The following is a 24,321-nucleotide window of genomic DNA, read 5'->3' on the forward strand; positions in this document are numbered from 1 at the left end:
CATGAAGTAACAGAGGGGGTGCCTGCTAGGGCCCCTCACATCAAACAATTTACCCTTATTAGTGGTAAGGAACGTATTAAATACCTTTGAAAAATCTGTTTATTATTTGTCTGCCCATTCCCCTGAGAATGAATGAAGACCGTATAAAATCAGTATGTTCTGTTTTAAGCTATATCCCCAAACCCACACAAGGCCTGGCACAGAGTAGATACTCATTAGATATTTGTTACATAAATGAAAGATTCCTATTCTAAATATCTAACCATGAAGAGCAATATACTGTATCCCTTGTTACTCACACTGCAATGAACTGGGATTAAAATGAGACTTTCTCTCCTAAACTCCATTAACAAGAGCTTGTACATGGAAGCAGACATTCAATTTCTGTGACTGCCTTATTCAGGATCTTCCTACTCTTCCTTAATACCCAGGAGTGACCCTTGGACCAGGAAGGTTTCCATAAATCACTCAATTGGTTCTGCCACCCATCCTGAGTTCTAGCCCTATTTCTGACCTCCATTGTTATCTCAGGGCAAAAAGTGGTCAAGCATTTCTTACATATGAGAATCACGGAAGGTATGATGACATAAATACAGGGTCCTGCACTCTCACTATAACTAAATACACCTGCTGAGGAAAAGATCTGTCCAGTTTCTTTTAATCCTGAATATGCCACAAGTAGATTAAGAAAGCAAGTTTCTAGCCATGTACCAGAGACTCATGCTTATAATTCTAGCTATTAAAGAAATGAGATAGAAGGATCATAGTTTAGGGCTAAAAGTTTGTGAGACCCTTATCTCAAATACAAGATAGGTGTGGTCACACACATTTGTGACCTCAGTTACATAGGAAGTATAAAGAGGACAGTAGTCCAAATAACTGGCCCAAGGAACATGTGTGTATCTATCTCAAAAATAATTAAAGCAAAAAGGGTGAGGGCATGCTCAAGTGTTAGAGCACCTTCCTAGCAAGTGAAAGGCCTTGATTGAGTTCAACTCTCAGTACTACCAAAAAGAAAGAAAGAAAAGAAAAACACCTTATTTTCCATAGTTCCTATCTTGAGCCTCTTTCCTAAACCCTCATCTAAAAAATCTATTTCTACTTCAAGTGATCCCAGAATAGCTTTCTGGTATCAATCTGTTAAACCCTTTTTGAGCACTAGGTCTCAGATTCCTCATCTATGAAGTAGACACATTTCTTTTTCCAAAAAAATTTAATAAACTTCATTTCTTAGATTTATAGACTTACATGTGAGTCTAGATTCCCTATTATTAGCATCCTTAGTACATCTGTTACAATTAATGACCTAATATAGTACATATTGAAATGTTCGTTTGAAGTTCAATCTTGTTTGCCCAGTTCTTGTTTCTAGAAAGTCGTGTTGTTTCCATCATTACAATGTTTGCATCACATGCAGTGCTCAAAATCCCCTTTTAAACCCCAAGAACCATCATTTTCCCCTCCTTATAAGTCTGCCTTTTTTCACAATGCTCATTGGAATTATACAGAATGTAGCTTTTGAGACTGATATACATATAAAGTTCCTTTTTTTTTTCGGTTGGTCATAGGGTTTGAACTCAGGACCTGAGCAGTGTCCCTTAGATTTTTTTACTCAAAGCTAGTGATTTACCACATTGAGGCACAGCTCCACTTCCATTTTTCAGGCAGTAAATTGGAGATAGGTGTGTCACGGACTTTCTGTCCAGTATAGCTTTGAATCTTGATTCTCAGATCTCAGCCTCCTGAGTACCTGGGATTATATATAGTGATTAATTTATTTTTCTTCTTGATGAAGAGTCTTTTAGATGGATATACTAAAGTTTGTTCATCCATTTGTATTTTGAAGAGCATTTTGGTTTGTTACAAGCTTTAAACAATTACAAATAAGCTGCTATAAATACTGATTTGTAATGATATTGTATCAATTGCAAAGAAATGGAAATATTTGGAAAAATTATGTTAAGTGACATAACTCAGGCCTAGAGAGACAAAGGATGCATGTTTTCCCTTATATAGGTAAGTTAGATTGAGTTTATACATTCGTAAGAAAATACATTGGGTGGTATGCATGTGAATGCAAATGTATTAACTGAAACATGGTAGATTTAAGGGTGAACTCAAATGATGTAATTCCTTAGAAAGGCAAAAATCAAAGTTCAGGGAGAACTCAAAAGGAGTAAGATGGGGCTAATGGGACCAGGTTGGACCAGTGAAGAGGGAAAAAGGGGAAGAAGACAGTCAAGAATTCTCTCTCATGGGCCAGGAGCCAGTGGCTCACGCTCGTAATCCTAGCTACTCAGGAGGCTGAGATTTGAGGATCACTGGAGGGACTCAGAAATCTGAGGACTGAGGTTGGAAGCCAGCCTGGGCAGAAAGGTCCCTGTGAGACTCTTATCTCCAAATAACCACTCAAAAACAGGCTCAAAATGGTAGAGCAGTAGCCTTGAATAAAAGAGTTCAGGGACAATGCCCATGCCCTGAGTTCAAGCCTCAGGACCAACCAAAAAAATAAAACTAAAAAAGAATTTTCTCTATGTACTACACAATTAAGAATGAGAGCCGTAGATAGGGAAGGGATGGGTGAGAATGTTTAAAGGGATGACATTGATCAGGATATAATGTTGTGTTCATAAACTGCTCTGTTAAATGGCAACTCCTCTGTACAACTACTTAAAGATAGTAAAAAATATAACAAAAACAAGTTTTCAATCCATATATCAAACATCTAGGAATAGGCATATGGTAATATATATTTAACTTTTAAAGAAAACTTGTTCTAACATGGTTCTTCCATTTTGTACTCTAACTACCTATGAATAGGAGTTCCTGTTGCTACTTATCCTTTTCAACATTTAGTATTGGATTTTAGTCATCTTAATAGATGCATAATTTTATTTCATCATTGATTTAATTTTCATTTTCTTAATCACATATAGTGAAAGGCACCATTTCTTTTTAAAATTTTTAATTTTATTATTAAGAACTTGTACAAAGATGCTTTAATTCCATAAGTCAGGCTGTGAGTACAACGCTTCTTGATCAATGTCATCCTTTCCAATGTTCTGCCCCATTTCACCCTTTCTATCTCTTCCTTCAAGATACATTTTACATATTATAAATTGAATATAATGATTGACTTGTTCACCCTTCCCCCCCCATTTGTGTATCCCCTTTCTCTTCCCTCAAAGCATGTTTGTCCTTTCCAGTATAAAGTATATTTTCATATGGATTATTTGTTATCTATCATTGATGAATAGTCTGTTTATTAAGCTCTTTTACCTATTTCTAAGTTTATTTTTCTATTTTTGAGTTTAAAGAGTTATTTTATATTTGGATACAAGTCATTACTGATATTTGTTTTGCAAATACATTATTAAAGTTGGTGACTTATCTTTTTATTCCTTTAACAGTATTATGTGTCATGTGCATACGTGTGTGTGCGCGTGCATGCATGCGTGTTACTAGGGTTGGAACTCAGTACCTCAATTTTGCAAGGTAAAGCTAGCACTCTATCTGGTGAGTCACTCTCCCAATCTGGCTTTTATTTTATTTTTTATTTTTTCAGATAGGGTCTTGTGCTTTTACATGAGCCAGACTCCAACCAAAATTCCCCTACTACTACCTCCCAAGTAGTTGAGATGACAGGTATGTACCACCATGCCTACTTTACACAGTTTAGCCGAGGATTAACTTTTAATTTAATGAAGTCCAATTTACCATATTTTCTTTCATGGATCAGGCTTTTGGCATTGCATCCAAAAGCACATTATTAAATCCAAGATCACCTAGATTTTTCTGTTAGAAGTTGTAACCTTCTATCTTTTGTATGTAGGTGTATGATCCATTTGAAAGTAATTTTTATGAACGATACAAAGTCAAGATTGATTGATTATTCAGCAAGTCATGTCCAATTGTTCCAGCATCATTTGTTTAACGACTTTTCTTTCTCCATTGTCTTGGCTTCACTCTTTTGCCAAAGATTATTGGGCTATACTGGTAGGAATCTAATTCTGGGCTCTCTACACAGTCCATTGATTAGGTCACATCTTCTTTTGCTACCAGCATACTGTCTAAATTATTGTAGTGTTAGTCTTCTAGCTTTATTCCATTCTTTCAGTACTCTGTTGGCTATCCTGGTCTTTTGCTTTCCATACAAAATTTAGAAATAAGTTTTTAGTAATCTAAAACATAACTTGGAATTGGAATTTTCATTGCATTGAATCAATAAGTCAAATTTGGAAGAACTAACATCTTAACAATAACCTGTCCATAAACATGGAATAGCTTTCTATTATTCACCTCCCACCTTTCACCACCTCATAATAATGTCATCATATAATAAACCGTTTTGGGGGATTAATCCATTCATTAGGTGAAAGCCCTGGAGATTTGACACCTCCGAAAAATTCATGCCAGGCACATCTAGAGGTATGTTTTACTAATTAACCTAATCAACTTGACAATAAATATTTATATATATATATATATATATATATATATACACACACACACACACACACACACACATATCAACACGTTTGTAATCATTTTGTTAGTTTTTTCTTTTTTGTAGAAAGAAAATCTGCCTTTTTACTGAGCATTTTAAAAGATTTTGCTTTTTATTTTTTTAATTTATTTTTTATTGTGAAAATACTGTACAGAGGGGTTACAATTACATGGGCAAGATAATGAGTACATTTCTTATCAAGCATTGTAGCCTCCTCCTTTGTTTCTCCTTCCCATCCCTTCCCATCCTCCCCTCACCCCCCACCCAATCCTCCTCCCCCTACCACCAAAGTTGTAAAGTTCGTTTTCAACATAATGATTTGTACATCTCATTGTTGCAATGGGTCCACCTGTATCCCTATTTAAACTATTTGTTTTTTCCCTTCCCCTCCACAAATTATACCGGATTTTGCTTTTTCTTATCTCTTGGCACATTTGTATAATTTTTTTACAGAAGCTAGTGCCTCCTCTAGAATTTTAATATGTTACAATCAATCTTAGTCTACTATCAAATAACATTAGATGACTCCACATTAGTCTAGGCACTTAGATTATTCCTTATCCCTTATTTCATCTTTAAATATCACTTGCATAGGTTTCTCTTGTTTGTAAGCTACAATCACTCAGTATAACTACTAGTGTTATTATTTTAAAGGAAAGGCTATCTACTGCATAATTAGGAATAATACATTTATTTATTTCTTCTCTAATATTATTCATTCCTTTTGTAAATCTAGTTTTCTTCTCTAGAAGTTTTTTTTCTGGAAATCCCCTTTGTTTGTTTGCAAAATAGGTCTACTGATGACATATTTCTTCAGTTTTTGTCTGAGAAAGTATTTCTCCTTCACTTCTAAAGTATAATTTCACTTGATATAGAATGCTAGCTGAATTTGGTCCATTCTCCTAACATTGAATATCTTACTCTATTCTCTTTGGCAAGTATGGTTTCTTATGAAAGCTAATATAATTTTTATTATTCTTCTAAAGGTAAGTTTTTTTAATTCTCTGCCTTTTTTCAAGAGCTTCTCTTCATCTTTGGCTTTCTGCGATTTTACAAGATATGCTGAAAAATGTAACTTAAGGTATTTATCCTGTGTAATGTTGCCTTATTTCCTGGATCTGTGCTTTGGTCTCCATCAATAATTTGGAAATGTTATCAATGATCATTACCTCAAATGTTTCTTCTGTCCCTCAGTAGGTTTTTCTCTAGTTTTCTCATTGTATATACTTTCATACTTGATTCAAAGTTGCTAAAATATTTTTTCTCTTTCCCACATTCTCTTCTTTTACAGTTCTTAATTCACAAATTTTCTGTTGAGATACTGTCAAGCCTACTAGAATTTTTGTTTGTTTCAGTCTTGGATCATCTGCAAAGGTGATTTCTTAATTTCTGGGATTTTTTCCTGTAGCATTTCTTTTGTGATCTCTGCTTTGGCTTGCCATGTCCTCTTTTCATTACTATTCTTCCTATATTAATTATACATATTTTAAGTTTCCTACCTGAAAATTCCTAAATCATGTCATACCAGAGTATGTGGTTTTGTTGTTTCCCCCCTCCGTCCCCCCTATCCCTCCACCCCCCAGTCCTGTGGTTTGAATTCAGGATGTGGGCAGTGTCCCTGAGCTTCTTTTGCTCAAGGCTTCTGCTCTACCACTTGAGCTATCATTCCACTTCTGGCCCTTTGGGTAATTTATTGGAGATAAGAGTTTCAGGGACTTTCCTGCCCAAAGCGTGATCCTCAGATTTCAGCCTCCTGAGTAGCTAGGATTACAAGGCACAAGCCTTCCATGCCTGGCTTAATCTTGTCTTTTAGCATATATTGGATTTCTTTTGAAACCAGAACGTAATAACAAGGAATCAGGATAACCAGACCTTTAGTGTGAAGCTTTACTGACCAGCAGCTGGACTGGGTTTAATGTTTTCTGTAACTATAGATGCCAGAGGCTTTTGTTTCAAGTTTCTTTGTTAGCTTTTCTCTCTCACACTTGTTGTCCCTTAGGTTCCCCCAAAACACTAAATAGAAATTGTCTGTGTCTTGTATCTCAGTTGTAAAGCAGTTAGGATACCAGTCACCCCACTGGTAGAACAGGGAAATAAGCTATTTTTCCATGATTAAATTTCAAGTTCGTTTAGTAGTCCTGAGTCTCTGAGCTGGGATACTCAAAAGAATTTCTTAGATTTACTTTGCAATAATGTGCCACTTGCCTGGAATGGGATGGGGTTGTCTAATGGTTTCATTCCAGGTCAGGTGAGGCTTTAGTAGTTTCTATTGAGTTTCTCCTGTTATGGAAGTAATCTGGGAATATATCAGAATGGATACTTCTCCCTTTTTTGTGTTGGATATGGGAGGAAATCTTTCTCCTCTCTTGACCCTAAAAGAAGGTCTCAACAGCAAAATCTCAAAATGAGTGTCACCTGTACCCTCCTCCCTCCTCCACCCAATGCTGGTATCCAAAATGCTTTAGCTCCTAGGCCTGTAAGCACATTGCCCAGTCACTACTACCAGTTACAGGCTCCAGTGGCTTGTGCCTCTGGTTAGTTTGTCAAGCCTTAACAATTTGTCCTATGAGGACTGGGAATGTGGTTTAGTGGTAAAGTACTTGCCTGGCATGCATGAAGTCCTGGGTTCGATTCCTCATACCATATACACAGAAAAAGCTGGAAGTGGTGCTGTGGCTCAAATAGTAGAGTGCTAACCTTAAACAAAAGAAGCTCAGGGACAGTGCTAGGCCCTGAGTTCAAGCCGCAGGACTGGCAAAAAAAAAAAAGGAAAAGAAAAAAGAAAAGAAAGAAGAAATAATTTGTCCTATGACCTCACTGTTCTGATGGATTTATGAAAAGCTCCTGGCTATTATAGTTTATTTAGTTTTTTCCTTATTGTGACAAATCTCCTGATGCCTTTCAAGCTCTTTACAGCTCAATGCTGAACACAGCAGTTCTTAATAAAGAAGATTCCTGACCAAACTAGGTGTAAACAAGGTGTGTAAAAAGGCCACACCTGGTACCTATCAAGTAGCAAGTTATAATTGTAACAGCCAATAGCTTTCTCTAGCATTTCACAAATATCCTCAACTCACCCTCATAAAAAGTCCTAATAAAGTAGGGAAATGGTTAATCCCATTTTACACGTGTAGAAACTGAGGCACAAAGAGATTTGGTGTCTAATAGAAGGTCCTGGTCATTTGGGGACACCAACTGGCATCTCTGCCCCAATCCCACCCCAACCTCACCACATCCTGCTTTGCCCAGCCCAGGCTCTCAGGAGCCAGGATCCTACCTCTGTTCCCATCTCATGGCTGAAATCCTGCTTTTTCGGCTTGTGTCTCCAACTCTCTGCCTCTCTTCAGTAGATGTCAGTGGAGCAGCTCAGGCATTCTGAGTCAAGTCTTGTAGAATCCACACTTGAGGCACATCTGTTTGTTCTGTCTCCAAACTGACCTCACTCAGATTATAGGCAGAAAAGTTGAAGAAAAGCATTTAGAAGATGAGGATTAATAACAATAGATGATGTTAATGAAATGAATGTGTGCGCACACGCACACAAACACACACACACACACACACACACACACACACACACACACACACACTGGGTTTGTGGATGGTTCTGAGATCCTGTCTCATCAAGGGTGATAGGCAGAGACGTAGAGGTCATGGCTTTCTTTCCTGGGAACAGAAATGGCAGAGTGTGAATGGAGGCAACCAAAGAAATGAATCTGCTGTTCAGTTGTCCTGGCTGTTTCAGCCAGAGCTCCTCTCCTCTTCTCCTAGGAGAAGCACCTGGAGACTGAGACAGCCCAAGGCTTCTCCTGAGATAGTTGCTCTCTCTGGAACCTAACACAACCAGCTTGTCTTGCTTCTCCATGTGTTCATGACACATTATTTCTATGAATTGTTCTTTCTGGGAGTCATTAAGGAGTGAAAAATGTTGGGAACTCCACTTATGGTCCTGGCACTTCTCTGGTGCCTTATAGCAAGAGGCTTAGGGGAGGGGCAGGGTAGAAAGGGAGAAAGGGAAGGAGAAGGAAGGAAGGAAGGAAGGAAGGAAGGAAGGAAGGAAGGAAGGAAGGAAGGAAGGAAGGAAGTTAGCTTGATTCCTATCAGTGTCTGGCCTTTTGATCTAAACAATCCTTTATATAGAATCAATTTATATCAGGAGATCAGTATTCTAGCATCGATGTTCATTAGAATTCATTAGTGACAAAAATCAATCTCCCGTCATTTGCATTTTACTTTCTTGAAATCATGAGCCTGGCATAGCTTTGTAAAAAGTTTGGTTCAGTTTTACTTAATATCTCACTTTTGCACTGACAAAAACCGATCAGTGTCCAGCCAGTAGCATACTGTGTGCATTGTGTATTGTGTGTTGTGTTTTGTGTACTATATGTTGTGTGTTGTATTGGGGGTGCTAATTTGTAGCATTTGCCAATTTCTGTGGCATAAATATTACTATCATGGTCAATGTCATACTACCCATTGTACTCTAGTAAACATGCATGTGGAAATTTGCTTCATAATAAATGTGTAGCATTTAACTTATCATTCAAAGGCTATACATAGCAACCAGCTCACGATATTCCTAAAACATTAACAATATGAAAGCCATTTTGAGTGAAGTCTAGTGGGATGGTGGAAGAATAGCACATGCATTTCAGTTAGAAAGGTTTTGGATTTTTTTGTTAAGAGATCTTAGATGATTTGCTGTTTTGTGGCATCAGAGGCTAGAGCAAATAGCTAGAGTCTCTTTCCATCATCATACTAAAGTTGTAGGATTCTATGTTAATCATCTCAAAGAACTCTGCTTTGTTACTTCCTATACTTCATACTTAGAGATTTCTTTTTAAACACAAATGAAAGCCAGGGGTCTGATGCCCCATGCCTGGCATCCTTGCTACTCAAAAGGCTGAGATCTGAGGATCAGATCACAGTTAAAAGCTAGCCCAGGCAGAGAAGTATAATTAAGAATGTCTAAGTAAGCAGGAAAAAGCCAAAAGTGGACATGTAAGATGTGGCTTTAAGGGCTAAAGCACCAGCTTTGAGAAAAAAGCCAAGCAAAAACATAAAACCTTGAGTTCCAGTCACAGTATGAGGGTGCGCGCACACGCACACGCACACACACACACACACACACACACACACACACACACACACACACACACTACAAATGGAATGAACTGAAAAGAAATTTCAATCCATGATAGTTACACTGAGCATGTAACATACTTGAGGAATATGTTAGCTCACAACTCAATATGATTGCTGCTAAGATTTTAACCATTACAAAGGTTAATAAATAAAAGACACAAGAAGGTTAAGTTGTTGAAGGTCTTACACCCTGGTCTCTGTGCAACCATCACTGTTTTCTAAAAAAGTCGTACCTTTCTGTTACTGAGGAAACCTTTTTTTCAGGATTATTTAGAGTAATAATTTCTATAGGAAAGCTGGGGAACATGAGAAGTATGGGTCCAGGAGTCTATAAGCAGAGAAAATTCTATGTTTCTTGGGTATAAAGGGCCTGGATAAAATATTTTTTAATGAATCAAAGTTAAGAGGCTTGTGTCCATGATGAATGACCCCTTCCTTATTTATCTAGTACCTATGGTAGTTCCTGACAAAGAAAAATACTCTTTATTAATTTTTTAAAATACCCCTCTACTGAGAAAGATGGCAGCATTCAGTAATATAAACTTCCAAAAACAAATTAGATACTCCCTTGCCCCACAATAAAATCTTATAAGAAACCACCAATTACTGTGAGAATTATCTTCATTTTAACCATCTGTTTTTTTTTCTGACTAGAGAGAGTGTATGCGCATGAGCCAGAGACATGAGACAGAGAGCTGTTGTTATCTTGATATATTGCAACATGTGAAAATAATTGCTTTTAGTGTGGTTAATACTCATATCACACACAATACAACTTTAGGGCAAAATTCTTGTCTGTGTTCCATATAAATAATTTGACTCAAACATTCTACTTTCCTTATATGGTCAACACTGACTAGACATTCTAAGACTGACTTAATTTTGCATAAAATTTTCCAAGCTAACTCAATGATGAAAACTCATACACAGGGACAATAGGGAGCAAGTTTGTTGATTTCCATAATGTGTATGAACATATGATTTGAGTTTTAACAAAAGATAGTGTATCATGCTCTGAGTGCTGGTTATGACCTTTTGCCCCTTAAATCTCTTCCTTACCTTTCCTTGTCCTGTGCTCTCAATCCAGGAAGATTTTGCCCTCTGCATTCTGATAGATTTGGGCCAATGAGAGGAACTGGCACATTAGAACATGGAGAAAGCATGGAACAAAGGTTTTATACTTCTGTCAATGTCTTGGGGCCCCAGATCCTGATGCACAGCGTCCGTCTCTCTTTATTCTTCCCCTCATTGTCCTTCCAAACTTGGGGCAAAAGGTCCTCACTATTTCTGGTCTCCTGAGTGCCTAGTATCTCTGACTAGTTACCTTAATACTGAGGGGGACGACCCCTCCATAAACAGATCGTTTGTCAGACTCACTATGTGTACCATCTGTTCTCTGTCAAGTCACTCGCCGGAGCACCATACTCCAAAAGAAATTAACTATGGATATCAGAAAGTTTTAAACATTATATATTAGTTACAGGTGACAACGTATTGTTTAGATATGTGTGTGGTTCTGTGTGTATAAATATATACTTGTAATCACCCTACCCCCCATATGCATTTCAAGGGAGAGTCAATCCTGAGTTATTTGATTCAAGTAAAACAGATTTCAAACCACTTTTTATTTATGTAACATACTTGTGATATAAATTTTGGTAACATAGAAATGCAGATTGTAGTTTGCTCTTGAAGAAAAGAAATATTTAAGGATCCATTTTGGTAGGTGACCATGGTTTGGGGACTACTAAGACTTGAAAGATGATAGAGTCCATAAAAAAAATGAAGCCCCATGCCTTAGGACCTGGATTTCAGTTTTCTGTTGTGTGTTCTAAAAAAGTCTATTCTATTGTGCTTTCCAGGCAAACATAAGTGATAGAAGCTAATAATAACTTTCAATAACAATAATAATAATAACCTACGTTTATTGAGCCAAGTGCTACATGGCTCATAGGTATAGGTATCCTTAAAGTAGTTTACCTAAAAATCAAACTTAACTAGATGCTTTTTCTTTTTAAAGTTTAGTTCTATTCCATTTCTAAATTTGGCATCCCAATACATGGCTTTTACTTTGGACAATGTGGATAGCAGAAAATCCTAATAGAGAACTTTGTTCTATGTTGTTATGAGCTTGTGTTGTGTAACATATTATTGGTCAATTAAAAAATGTACAATTTCCACCTCTATCTAAAGAACTCATTTAAGCAAAACAAGCATTTGAGTGATTGAAATACTGAAATATTACATTTACTTTGTTTGGATGACAAAATAAACGAGACTGAGATTTCTGCTGCCAGCTTTGAGTTAACATGTGATAGAGCTGCCCAAAGGGCTTTGCTAGTCATTAACCTTGCAAGAAAATATTTCTGTTTCTTTTTCTTTTCTTGCTTTTTTTTTTGTTGGTCTTGGGGCTTGAACTCTGGGCCCGAATGCTGTCCCTCAGCTCTTCAGCGCAAGGCAAATGCTCTACCACTTGAGCCATTGCACCACTTCCGGTTTTCTCAGTGGTTTTTTGGAGATAAGAATCTCACAGAGTTTCCTGCCCAGGCTGGCTTTGAACCTTGATCCTCAGAGCTCAGCCTCCTGAGTAGCTAGGATTACAGGCGTGAGCCACTGGCGCCCAGCAAGATAATATTTCTTTTAATAGTCCATCATGGCTTTTTTCATTAAAAATGCATTGTTAAAATACAATCTCCATATAGAAATGTGCTAAATGCACAGTTGGACAGTTCCAAATAATGGTTTGACTTCCTTTTATGATGTATTATGATGTATACTACAGGCTGGTTAACTCTCATAAGATCATTGAAGTTCATCCCTTATAATTTTCTAAGTCTTGCCAACCTATTTTTCTTATATTTTAAATTTCCCTTCAAACAGCACCAGCTTAGGATGTAGCTAGAATCCTCAGGAATATTATTTCAAAACTAAAAGAATATGTATTAAAGAAAGGTATTAAGGAACTTGACCTCTATTTTTCTAATAAAAGTTGGAGAGACAGGGTTCTTTCTAGCCTGATCAATGCCATTAATTGGTTATTGGAGCAAATTAATGATTCTCTCTACCTGTTCTCCTCCCAGTTTAGGTGGAACTAATCTGCTCGATTAACCTTTGGCACCATGGATTGAAGCAATTTGGGAGAAGGTTATTTTTTTTTATTTCCCTGGGGTTTTCTTTCGTCCTATGCACTTTAAGAAGAAACTCTATTCGAGGCATTCCCACAAACCTAGAAGGAAAAAAAAAATCCCAATTCTCCTAATGCTTGAGGAGTGAGAATCACAAGCAGGCAATCGGCCTTTATTTCTGGAAGGAGACAGCTGGAGCAAGCTCTCTTTGAGAGGCTAGGAGCATCTTGCTCTTTATTCGGCTCCTCTGATGAGGCCTTTAGTCGGGCATCAGTTTACCCATTGGTAAATGGAGTTGAATAATATATACTTACCACTCCATAGTAAATGAATATTGAAGATCTTTGGCTAAAGAGGGCCATGAATATGTAAGAGCACTGTGAATACAAATCAAGAATTCATGACTTAGTAAAAGCTCAATATGTTGATAAATCTTGAATTTTTGCAAATGCTGAGATGTTTCGCTTTTATTCAGAATATATAATAGTTGGGGATTGAGGTTTAGCCAGAGAGGCTTTATGCAAAGGACACATATGTAACTACGTACAGTAAAAAGCTGTACATCTGGCATGTTGGGGAAAATTGGAGGCACCAGTCAGTCAAAAGTTCTGACTAACAATTTCATTGCTTTTGGTAGTTGTCTTGTTTCTTGTCTTGGCCTCTTTACTAAAGCTTAGGTGGAGGGGGAAAGTTGACAGTTTTGTTCAGGCAAAACTCCACTGCTAGCCCAGAGTCCATTGAAGCAGACCTATGGCTCAATTATAATCTTATGCAAGCCTGGAAGTAGCCAAGCAAAGCTCCAAGACCTTCTGTTTTGGCAGGGAGCAAATGCCAAGATAAGATGTGTGCAAGTCAATAGATTCGTGCAAGCCACTCATGGACCATTCTGTACCAATATTTCATGTTGGTGTAAAAGCATATGCATTCATCCATCAGCTAGGTGCTGGTTGCTCACAGAACTAGGCCTCACAGGTACCCACAGGAGTACCTCCCACAGGAGTACCTCTTTGTATATGTGAGAGCCTGCAGATATAATTATTTAAAAGCCCACTCTTTAACTATCTGGCTATGGAAATGACCAAAGCAGTGCCAGATGTAACTTATATGTAGCATAGAGAAGGTTTTCACATATTTTGATGATCTTTCTGATGATCCCAGCCCAACTTGATACTTGTTCACAGTGGAATTAGTTTGCAACATGTATTCTCCCAGATAATCCACTGAGTAGGTCTGCCATCTGGAAATACTTAGTAGTGTCCAACTGAATATAAAAGAATGAGTGATGGTGGTAATTTACCCTCAGTCAAGTTCCCACTGAGTCACTATTATGGGAGATGTCAGGACTCAATGTGATTTGAGGTTACTCCAACTTTCTGCTAATAAAAATAGACAGCCAAGCCTCCGAGAACACTTACCTACTTACCCACAGAGGATCTACATGATTCTTCCTTAGATTTAGTATTTTGGGGGTTATACATTGCTAAACCACTGATATACTTTTGTCTGAAACTCACTAATATGACTTCACATTAAAAAAATAAACTCTTCATACCAGGCTTCATACTTGGTCATGGTAATGCAAGTATGGGAAGCCATACATCATAGGCAAGCATCATGCTTCATATTCTTTCATCATAACACACACATACACTCATACACACACACACACATGAGTTCATGATAATATTTCTCTTCTTTTATGTGGTAAAATTACAGAAAGCTAGGACCTAGAGTCATCCTACTACTGAAGAGATATCAGATCTTTCTGATTTCAAACTAAACACTACGCTGTTTGAATAACACATAAGACTTTTCCTCCAACATCAAAGCCCACCGCAGTTGGCATAATTTGGGTCCTGAGGATGTCTGGTTATTTTTCCTACATTTGGAGACTTTCCTACCTAGGAGGCCCTTTTTCCCTAGGAGAGAATGCAGCAAGTCACTTTCCTCACCTTTCTTGCAAGTAAGTTAGGCTCCTTCAATTAGTTTCACCTGATTTTGAAGAGAGTATTACAAAGAAATACATTACATGGGTCTAATTCTGTGCAGGCAATGGGAGAAGGTCCTACAATGGCAGGGACAGGAGACAGACCAAGTTCAATGCCTGGGTCCCCACCACAGCAGTGCAGTCTCCTTTGGTATCACCTTGAACATTGATCCTAATTTCTATACCTGCTTTATGTGACTCTCCTGAGAAGTTTTAGTGAACTGCTTTTTTTCTCCTAAGAGTTAGTCCTTTTGTTTTTAACTAAACATCTTGACTTTGTCTCTCTCACTGGAACTTCATAAGTATGGTCTGTTAGTTAACAATTTTTTTTAAAAAAAAAGTGATTGAATAGATGGATGGAAAACACACTTTTCAGGCCTTTTAATTGACATTATGATGGTACAATGATGTGGTCCTTTAGGAGTTGATTGAGTAAAACGGTGGCCTCAAGAGTGGATTAAGACTACTATTCAAACAGTGAGCTAGTTATAAAAGGGGGCAGTTGGGCTCTAGCTCTCTTGCCATTGGATACCTTCTACCATGTTATGATACATCAAGAAGGCCCATAGCCAAAGCGGTCCAAAATCTTGAACTTCCCCAATTCCACAGCTGTGAGCCAAATAAACTTCAGTTGTTTGTACATTTCTTAGGCTGTATTACTCTGTTACAGCTGCATAAAATGGACTAAGACATCTTCTGCCTTTTGAAACCTCAGTTTCGGATTATCCTTCCAAAATCTGTCACCCAACATTACGTATGTCATTAGCATTGAAAAGTATGGGATGATCGCCTCCTCTGGTTTAAATTGTGTGTCCCTGCTCATGCCTCTTCAATGACAAGATTGATCAAAGAAATATAAGACCTTTATGGATTTAGTGGTCAGAATTCAATTTGATCTAAATATCTGGAGTTATCACTTGAAGAATGGATGCAGTCTTGGATGATATCCAACAGTTAAGGGAAAAAACAAAATTGGGTGAGTTCTAGGATCATAACTGTTCCTCTGTCACTAGAAGCTTATGATCCTAGTGACAGAGGAAAAGAGCTGCATGGCCATCAGCCAAAGATGCCTGAAAGGAGGTTGCTGCCTTGAAGAGAACATGCTAGATGACAAAATTCATGCTCCAAAGAATCAGTCTTTTCTGACAGTATAGAGTCCCAGACGAGGAACTATCCAAATATGGAACTTAACAGATGTTAGCTTACAGATCTCAAGAGATCTGTACCTCAAGAATCTCAGTGAGATTATTGGAGAGATTTTCACAATTTCAATCCTTTAGTGTGGCTGAAGTTGGGAAATTTCAAAAACAATGTGCATTTAGACCACTAAGAAATGCACCCCATTCAACAAATTTTCCTATTTGAGAAGTGAGAGGCCTTGAACTCTTAGTGTATTCATTGGGGCCAGAGAACTGACAACAAATAAAAGCATGACAAATAGGTAACTTATCAACATGTTAGCTACTAAGGTGGTCAGAGCCGTTCTCATTGAGAGGGTTACTTAAAAGCAGACTGAAGAAAATGGAAGGATCCAGCTCAGAGCTGTGGGGGAAAGTGTTTCTAAGGAGACAGAGAAAAGGCAAGAGTATTGCAGTGTATTGCAGGGAGCCAAGGAGGCAGCAAGACTCCAGCTTGTATGGTTGGAGCCTACAAGCAATGTGGAGAAAGCAGGAATGGAGAGCAATGAAGGATCTGATCACAAACGGCCACTTTGGTCACTTGTTGCTATGACTTAGAGTCATAGATGGAGTCTTTGATCACACTTGTAGCAAAGTTGGTGGTAAGATGTTGTTGGACTGTGAATATGTATTTTTTTTTAAGTAAAGCCAAGTCTTCCCTGTCAAACTGAATGCAGGTATTAAGAAAAGAATAAAGAGTCATCCCTGTCAAACTGAATGCAGGTATTAAGGAAAGAGCACCTAGCAAGTTGGAGTTGTCAATAGCTGAGTAGAGAGTCCAGCAATCTGGGGAATGTTAGCTTGCCATCCAAGTGGTGGTGTTGAGGAAGGAGTTAGGACTTACTAGCTAGAGGACTAGAAAGGTCTGAGTGACAGCTAGATCTTAAAGTGTTGTCAACAGAGATACAGAATCACGGTACTGGGATAGTGAAACGAAGGGAGAGTGGATTTGGGAAAAGGAGGGTCAAGAAAGGAACCTTGAATCACTGTGAGTATTAAAGGACTAGAAAGAAGAGAATCTGCAATAATACTAGAAATGAGTGGGAACTAAACAAAAAGGGTTTAGTGTTATTAGTGTTTATGTATTTCATTTTGAAGACTTCAGAAGGTTGCTAAAAGGCCTCATTTTGCTTCTAATTAAGTAAGAAGATTATACTATAGTTCAGGAAGGAAGGAAGGAAGGAAGGAAAGAAGGAAGAAAGGAAGGAAGGAAGGAAAGAAGGAAGGAAGGAAGGAAAAGTACTGTAATAAAAGAGAATTAAAGAGAAAGAGGGATAAAGAATTATAGGTGTGTTTTATCTCAATTTAAATCTTTAAATCCTCAATATTGGCTAAAGTTTGACATAAGTGTTTTGGACCAGTTTTAAAATTTTTAAATTGGATGTTTTTATTACTTTAAATCTCATCAAAATTATTTTGTTGTGCTGGTCCTGGGACTTAGGGCCTGTGCATTGTCCCTTGAACATTTTTGTTTAAGGTTAGTACTCTACCACTTGAACCACAGCTCCACTTTGAGCTCTTCAATGGTTTAATGGAGATAAAAGTCTCCCAGTCTCTCCTGCCTGGGCTACCTTTGAATGATGACCCTCAGATCTCATCTTCCTGAGTAGCTAGGATATAGGCCTGAGTCACTAGCACCTGGCTCACCTGAATTATTTTTGAGTCATCTGTAACATTTGATTGTATCTTGCTTTCTTTTCCTTTAAGGAGGAAAAGAAAGAAGGAATTATTCCAGCTGCTTCTAAAAAGTTGTTTCAATTGGGCACAAAAACTTAAATAATCACCTCAATTTTAGAGATGAGGGAACTAGAATTCTCAAAAAGAACTTGGTTGAGTTCCATATTTGGAATCAATGCATACTAGGAAGCATTTTCCTACAATCAATTAGAGAAAGATTAAAATTTTAAATAATTCTTTCTTTATGTTTTCTTTAAAAGTAGGTTCCTAGAAATGCTCAGTCAAAGTTGCTCCTGAGTCTCCCAGGGCTCCCTGAGTCTGGGTAGTTGAAATGGGATTATACTTGTTAATGGTTAGTGAATAAATTATAGTTATCTCTTTAATTAATCATTGCTCTGCACTCCTTATTACAGTGCTAATGGAATATTTCTGTAATTATTTGTCCATATGGGATGGTTTCTCCCTTTTTCCTCCTGAAATGTCACTGTCATGTGGGAGTTATACTAGCAGAGCACGGTGGTTTTCAAAATTAGGGTTCCCCTCCACCAAACAAATCTCCAGAAGAAATGCCACCATCTGACTATATTACGAAAGTGTTAAGTCAAATGGTCAACTCATATAGGCTATCTAAGACATTCTAGGACACAAAATGAGAATTAGAATTAAGCTAGGAAGGGAATGGAAGCTTTAAAAATTGAGGCAACAACTCAGACAACAGTGGCTCATGTCTGTAATCCTAGCTACTCAGAAGGTTGAGATATTAGGATCAAGATTTGAAGCCAGCCTAGGCAGGAAAGTTGTTGAGACTCTTGTCTCTAACCACCAAAAAGCTGGAAGTGGGACTGTGGTTCAAGTGGTAGAGTGCTAGCCTTGAGCAAAAGAATCTTAAAAAATAATCTCAGGGACAGCACCCTGAGTTCAAGCTCCAGTTTGAGCATAAATTTTTTTTAAATCAATTGAGGCAACTTTCTGGTGCTTAATACATTTGTTGAAGAGATCAATGTCATTCCTATTGTCATACTACAAACTTTAATATGACTTTTATAATTATACAGTGATGTAAATGTTGCTTCATTTCAAATTAATTAAGTGATCAATATTTGGCAGATTCTTATGAAAGCCCTCTAAGAGCTCACAAGTTTTACAGTTTTCAAAACTTCTTCACATTCCTGAGTTCTCCAGCATCCCGAGAGTCCTGGGCTGACAGTCATTACCCCTCATTTTTGTTTGCTCTGTTTTGGTTTAGAGGACTGAGCCCAGGGTTTCATCATGCTCTAAAGGTGTCCCACCACTGGACTATACCTCCTTCTCATCCCTAAATTTAGGATGGGAAACACTGGGCTTAAAGAGGAAAGCTGACCAACATTACATGACCAAGAATAGGATAGAAAGTACAGGAAATGGTAGCAGGGCAAATATGTCTCATTTATCCTCTGCTCTATGATTTTCAACCTCCTCCCTGATATTTGCTGTTCAGAGGTGCCTACCAGAACGCCATTCTCTCCTTTCCTCTGTCATTCTTATTAGCCTCCCTTACAGATATAGGGCTTAAGAAAGTCTCTATTAAAGATGTGTCACATGCTATAGTCCTTTTTCCATCCGTCATGGGTGGAATGTACAGTGATGGGGTTCTAACAATCCTCTTGGATCATAAATATGGTATCTGGAAACACATAGGAAAAAGTGGAACTATAAGCCAGATAGTTTAGAGTAAGTCTCTGACAGCTTCATGAAGCCAGTTATTTCATTAGGTAGAAGAAAATAAAGTCTTACTTGCTCTGGGTCACTACTATCTGGTGTTTTTCCTATCATCTGCAGCCAAACTAGTCACAACTGAGCCACTTTTCACTACCACTCTAGATCGTAAACACTATTTTCTTCTTAAAATTTGCAATTCACAGTACAAGTTTGTGCCACCCATTAAGCAAGTAAAATCTCTTTCTGAAGACAAGTAGTGAATGACTAAGTCACTTCTCCTGGATTTGTATTGTACCTTTCCAACAAGCTTTATGCATCTTGAGGGCAGAACACTAAATAATACTTTTTTTTCCTTCATTGCTATGATTCCTAACAATGTATCTGGCATAGAGTACATGTCCCCTAAATGTTCACTGCCTAATTATAGCAGGATTAGCCTGTAGAAAGAATGTGGATTTTTTTGCCTATATTTACAATTCTCTGGGAAGGTGAAATAATAGGATAAATGAAAACATGTTTTCAAAGGATGGAGGGTTTTAAAAAAAGGAAAAAATAAAGAAGACAAAATCTGCACAATGTAGTTATGGCTCTGATCTTCTGCATTGCCACTAACATGTCCGCCAGTCCATTAGAAATTTCTTCTTCTGTTTTCTTGAAAATAAAAGTCATCTACACAATGACTGTCTTGTAGATAAAACCCAATTTGTTGGAGAGTAAGGCCTCTACAGGTTGTGTTTCAAGACTGTGGAAGCCACTTGGTTTCAAAGTTAAAGCATCTTACAACTTTCCCTCCAAGTCCCCATATCAAATACAGCAGGCAATTACATTTGTATAAACTACTTGTTTCTCTTTCTGGGGCCCCTCCTTGCTCTTGGAAACCTTGAGCTGTCTGCTTTTCTCTAGAGACCCATTTTTCTTCCACATATCTATAAAGTGTCCCAATGGCCTATGGGCTATGAACATTGGGGAGAAAGGGCAAGTGAAACTGCAGAAAAAACAACTCATCTGCACACCAACCAAGTGCAGAGATGAGAAAATCAATCAATAAAAAGCAGGAAAGACATTTAGAATATCAAAAGAAAACAAAATCACTTTTTAATTTACTTTCTCTTTGCCAGTTCTGAAGTTAAGCACTTGCTCTTTCCTTATGGGGTTGACTCTTTTTGAGTAATTTTTTCCATTGTAAGCACTTTCTAAAAAATCATTTTCGCACATTTCTCAGATACATCAATCCTTCCGGCATTCCTTCATGCACCCATTATGGTACCCCAGCTCTAAATATAAAAGACTTTTATTATGTCCATTAACCATGGACATGTGTGCTCCAAAAGTTTCCTGACACGCAGTCATTTGTGGTTTTTTAATTATAAACAGAAAATATTCACTAGAAAAATAAAGAACTGGGCTCATAAATATATTGTTATACATTTGAGTTTTGTTTGTATATGACCAACAATTGGGTAAATGCCTCTCTCGATTGCTGGCTTCAGGATGTGAGCATGCATGTGTTTATATATACACAGGGACACACATGCATTGGCATGTGCAATTAAATCCACACATGACACAGAATATCAACATCTGTAATTGTGAGTGCTGCTGTCTTGTTTCTAAAATAAGGGTACAGAGTTTCTTTAGGTCTCACTCTACAGGAGGAAAGATACTTGACAAACAAAGTCAGATTTATTGAATGCGTTTTATTTTAACAACCAAAAAATTCTAACAGCCTAACAATGCACATAAGTTAAAAATTAATTATCACTTAGTGATAACAAAGATAGTTGATTTACATGGAAAAAAGAACATTTACAATATGTTAATCCTTATTCACATTGTTGATACTGCAATAAAACACAATTTGTTTTTTTTTCATTTCACAAAAAAAGGCGGGAAATTGTGCTTTGTCAAGAGGCACTACAAGAGAAAGTTTCTTCTTCCAAATAGATATTATATGACAGATATCGAATAAATAGACATATATGCATTGTAATTCGCAAAGATCTGGCAAGACCACAGGCTAAAATGCCCACAGATTCACTTAGAACCACTGCAGACTTGGCAGTGAAATTAAAAAATAAAAGGCAAGACTTAGCATTGAAAAATACCTAATAAATTTTTGGTTGAAGTGTAAAAGATACCAAATGCGGATGCCATCCATCAATGAACCACCTTGTGAGAGCTTGGCAAAAATGGTGTCTAGATGTACACAGAGTGACCTTCAGCAACAGTGTCAGAAGACAATTTGGAAAGAGTAACTCGGAGATCAGGAAGCAGCAACCATGGACTTTCTGTTTAAAGCTGCAGCATTCTTCAGAAAAAGGAAGGATGGGCCCAGGGCTGAAATGCCAACGGCCATCCTTTTGCAAAGATACATGATGCTCATGTCAATGTCAAGATAATTTTTTTAAACATCATTTTTTGAAAAAGTACAGGAAAATGTCCCTTTAAAAACTCCAGAGGTTACTGAGCAGCTAGAATTAGCTTGTATTGCAACATGTCTTCTCCCTGTATAGTGTAAATTCTGAGTCCATATCTACACATAGAAGTTTTGCTTTTTTTGTTTTTTAACTCCTACCTTTTAAACCTTTCAAATATATAAATAGTATTAACAGTTATATTACAATGTTCGTGAAGTAAACAGAAAATAACTTTTCAAAGTGATATTGCATGAGGTCTTTGACAAGGTTGCATGAGAACACAACTTGAGAAATAAAAAATAATAATAATCCAACCATACGGGACTGCCGAGGGGCCATTTCCAAGCCTAGAGGAGGTTCTTGAGGCTAGTCCAAAAGGGGAAGTCTCCTCTTGCAATTACTGTAAGTAGAAGTGGAAAGTAACACTACTGGTTTTCTGATTGGAAGCTGACGGCAATCTGGAAAGCTAGAGAAGACTTCAGCTTTAATGCTCATTCCACTAAACAGCCAGTTGGCATTAGTTCTGCTGCACGTAAGAGAATTGCTATGTGGGGAACTGGGACACTATTTCCTTTTATGACGAGTAGGTGATTCTATTGGAATTGCTTCACTTACCCTATTGCCTGAAGCTGCACCATGACTCAAAAACAGGTTCTGGTTAGGGCTATGGATCAGGGAAAGGGACTGGAAATGTTTGGCTAAGGTGGATGGAATATGTATTATAAAGAAGAGGAAGTTGAAAGTGAAGTAGAAACAAGAAATGTGTGGGGAGAGAGAAGGAGGGAGACTTATTTGAGAGGGAGGCCCTTTACCTGGGCAGCAATTTCTTTTCTAACTTAACATTACATTGAACTATTTTCTATTAAAAACAAAAACAGCAACAACGAACAACTTTTAAAATGAGCAGGCTTAATAATTGTAAGATCTGCAGCCACAGGCAGGTAAATAAATTTCACAACAAAACGTGGCTCGTAATATGAATTCCGTATGTCCAACATCAAAATGCCATTGATCGAGACTGCACTAATGGATAAGGTTTTCCATACTGAATTTCAGCCTTATTTGGAATTCCACAGAAATGCATCTGTTCATGACAGTCCTGACAAATTGAATAATGGAACATATCAAGTAATTTTTATTGAGTCATTTTAAGTATGCACTGTGCCTTTAAGAGTAATTTTACTTGTACCATTTTATCACACCCTAATTTTTTTTACTTTACTTTCTTCTCCCTTCCCTTCTTTCTCTCTCTCTCCTCTCTCTCTCTCACTCACTCTCTCTCTCTCTCTGTTTGGGCAGTGTTGATTTATTTTGTTAAATACATACCTCAAAAATTACCCATTAAGCTGCCAGATAGGAAGCCATAGAATTAAAAAAAAAATTCAGGGACAAACACAAAAATAAATAGGAATTCAAAAATAGTCACCCCACCCTGAGAGCAGGCCGCAGTTTATCAAAAAGCCAAAGCAACTCACTGTGAAGTGGTGTTTTAATACATAAACAAGTCTTTTCTTTAAGAACTCATTTCACAGTCTATTCTTTCGGATTGCAAAGTTCTCTGTCCCATGCAACTTTAATATATATATGTAAATATAGAGATATATACATATACATATACACACACACTTGTCGCTTCCTTCATTTATTTCGCTGGTCTTTCTATCCTGGAATTTGCGTGATGTCTCTTCCGTAAGTGCAAGGATAATGAAGGCAGAGTCTCCTGTGGTTATAATTACGACGGTCCAGTCGATTGTAAAAGTATAACACTTGGTGTCTTTGCCAAGGTGATATCTGATTCAGAAATACTGAACTGATTCAGTCTGTAGGTGTATCCTGTGCAACAGAGAAATGTCATAAAGATAAGAAAAAAAATAAAATAGACATTTAAAAAAAATAAAGCCAAAAAATTTGTTTAAAGAAAGAAAGGAAAACAGAAAAATCCTTGGACCCAATGTATTGCTTTGCCTGGGGGGGGGGGGCTGGCATTATCTCTGGTCGCTCTCGGCCGGCGGGGCCTTGCTCTTCTCGGCGCTCTCCTCCTCGGCCTCCACTTTGTACATCTCCTCCGAGCCCTCCTCGCTGTCGTTCTCCTCGGACTCGGTCAGCAGCTCCTCGTCCTTGTACTCGGCCACGTCCACGGCGGAGCCCAGGTGCTCCTTCAGCTTGCCGTGGTGCTTCACGTGGTACCGCTGGTTCTGGAAGAACTTGATGATGGTGTGTTTGGGGAGGTCCAGCTGCGCCGAGAGCGTGTGGATGGCCTCCTGGTCGGGGTAGAGGCCCACGTCGTGGATGAAGCTCTGCAGGATGCCCAGGGCCTCCAGGGAGATCTTGGTGCGGGAGCGGGGCTTCTTGGCACAGCTGTCTTCGGCGGGCGGCGGCGGCGGCGGCGCCTCCTCCCTGGGCGGGGAGCTCTCCTTGGCGGGCTGCGACTGCTGTCTGTGGAGGACCTGGCCATGGAGAGAGGAAGAGGACCACAATGAGCACCTGCCACGCGGCTGAGGTCTGCCCAATGAGCACCTGCCACGGCTGAGGTCTGCCCAATGAGCACCTGCCACACGGCTGAGGTCTGCCCAATGAGCACCTGCCA

General features: G+C 38.2%; 1 protein-coding gene across 1 annotated transcript in view; it reads right to left on the reverse strand.

Moving 5' to 3' along the window:
* Nucleotides 1-23,261: 23,261 nt before the first annotated feature.
* The window catches only part of Satb2 (SATB homeobox 2), a 179,444-nt gene continuing 178,384 nt past the window's right edge, over nt 23,262-24,321 (reverse strand). The window contains exon 11 of the mRNA XM_013020782.1: nt 23,262-24,181. Within this exon, the coding sequence (XP_012876236.1) occupies nt 23,720-24,181 (462 nt within the window). The 3' untranslated portion in view covers nt 23,262-23,719. The remainder of the gene's footprint in view (nt 24,182-24,321) is intronic.

The sequence above is a fragment of the Dipodomys ordii genome, unplaced genomic scaffold, assembly GCF_000151885.1.
Source record: "Dipodomys ordii isolate 6190 unplaced genomic scaffold, Dord_2.0 Scaffold1, whole genome shotgun sequence".
In the NCBI taxonomy this organism is placed as follows: domain Eukaryota; kingdom Metazoa; phylum Chordata; class Mammalia; order Rodentia; family Heteromyidae; genus Dipodomys; species Dipodomys ordii.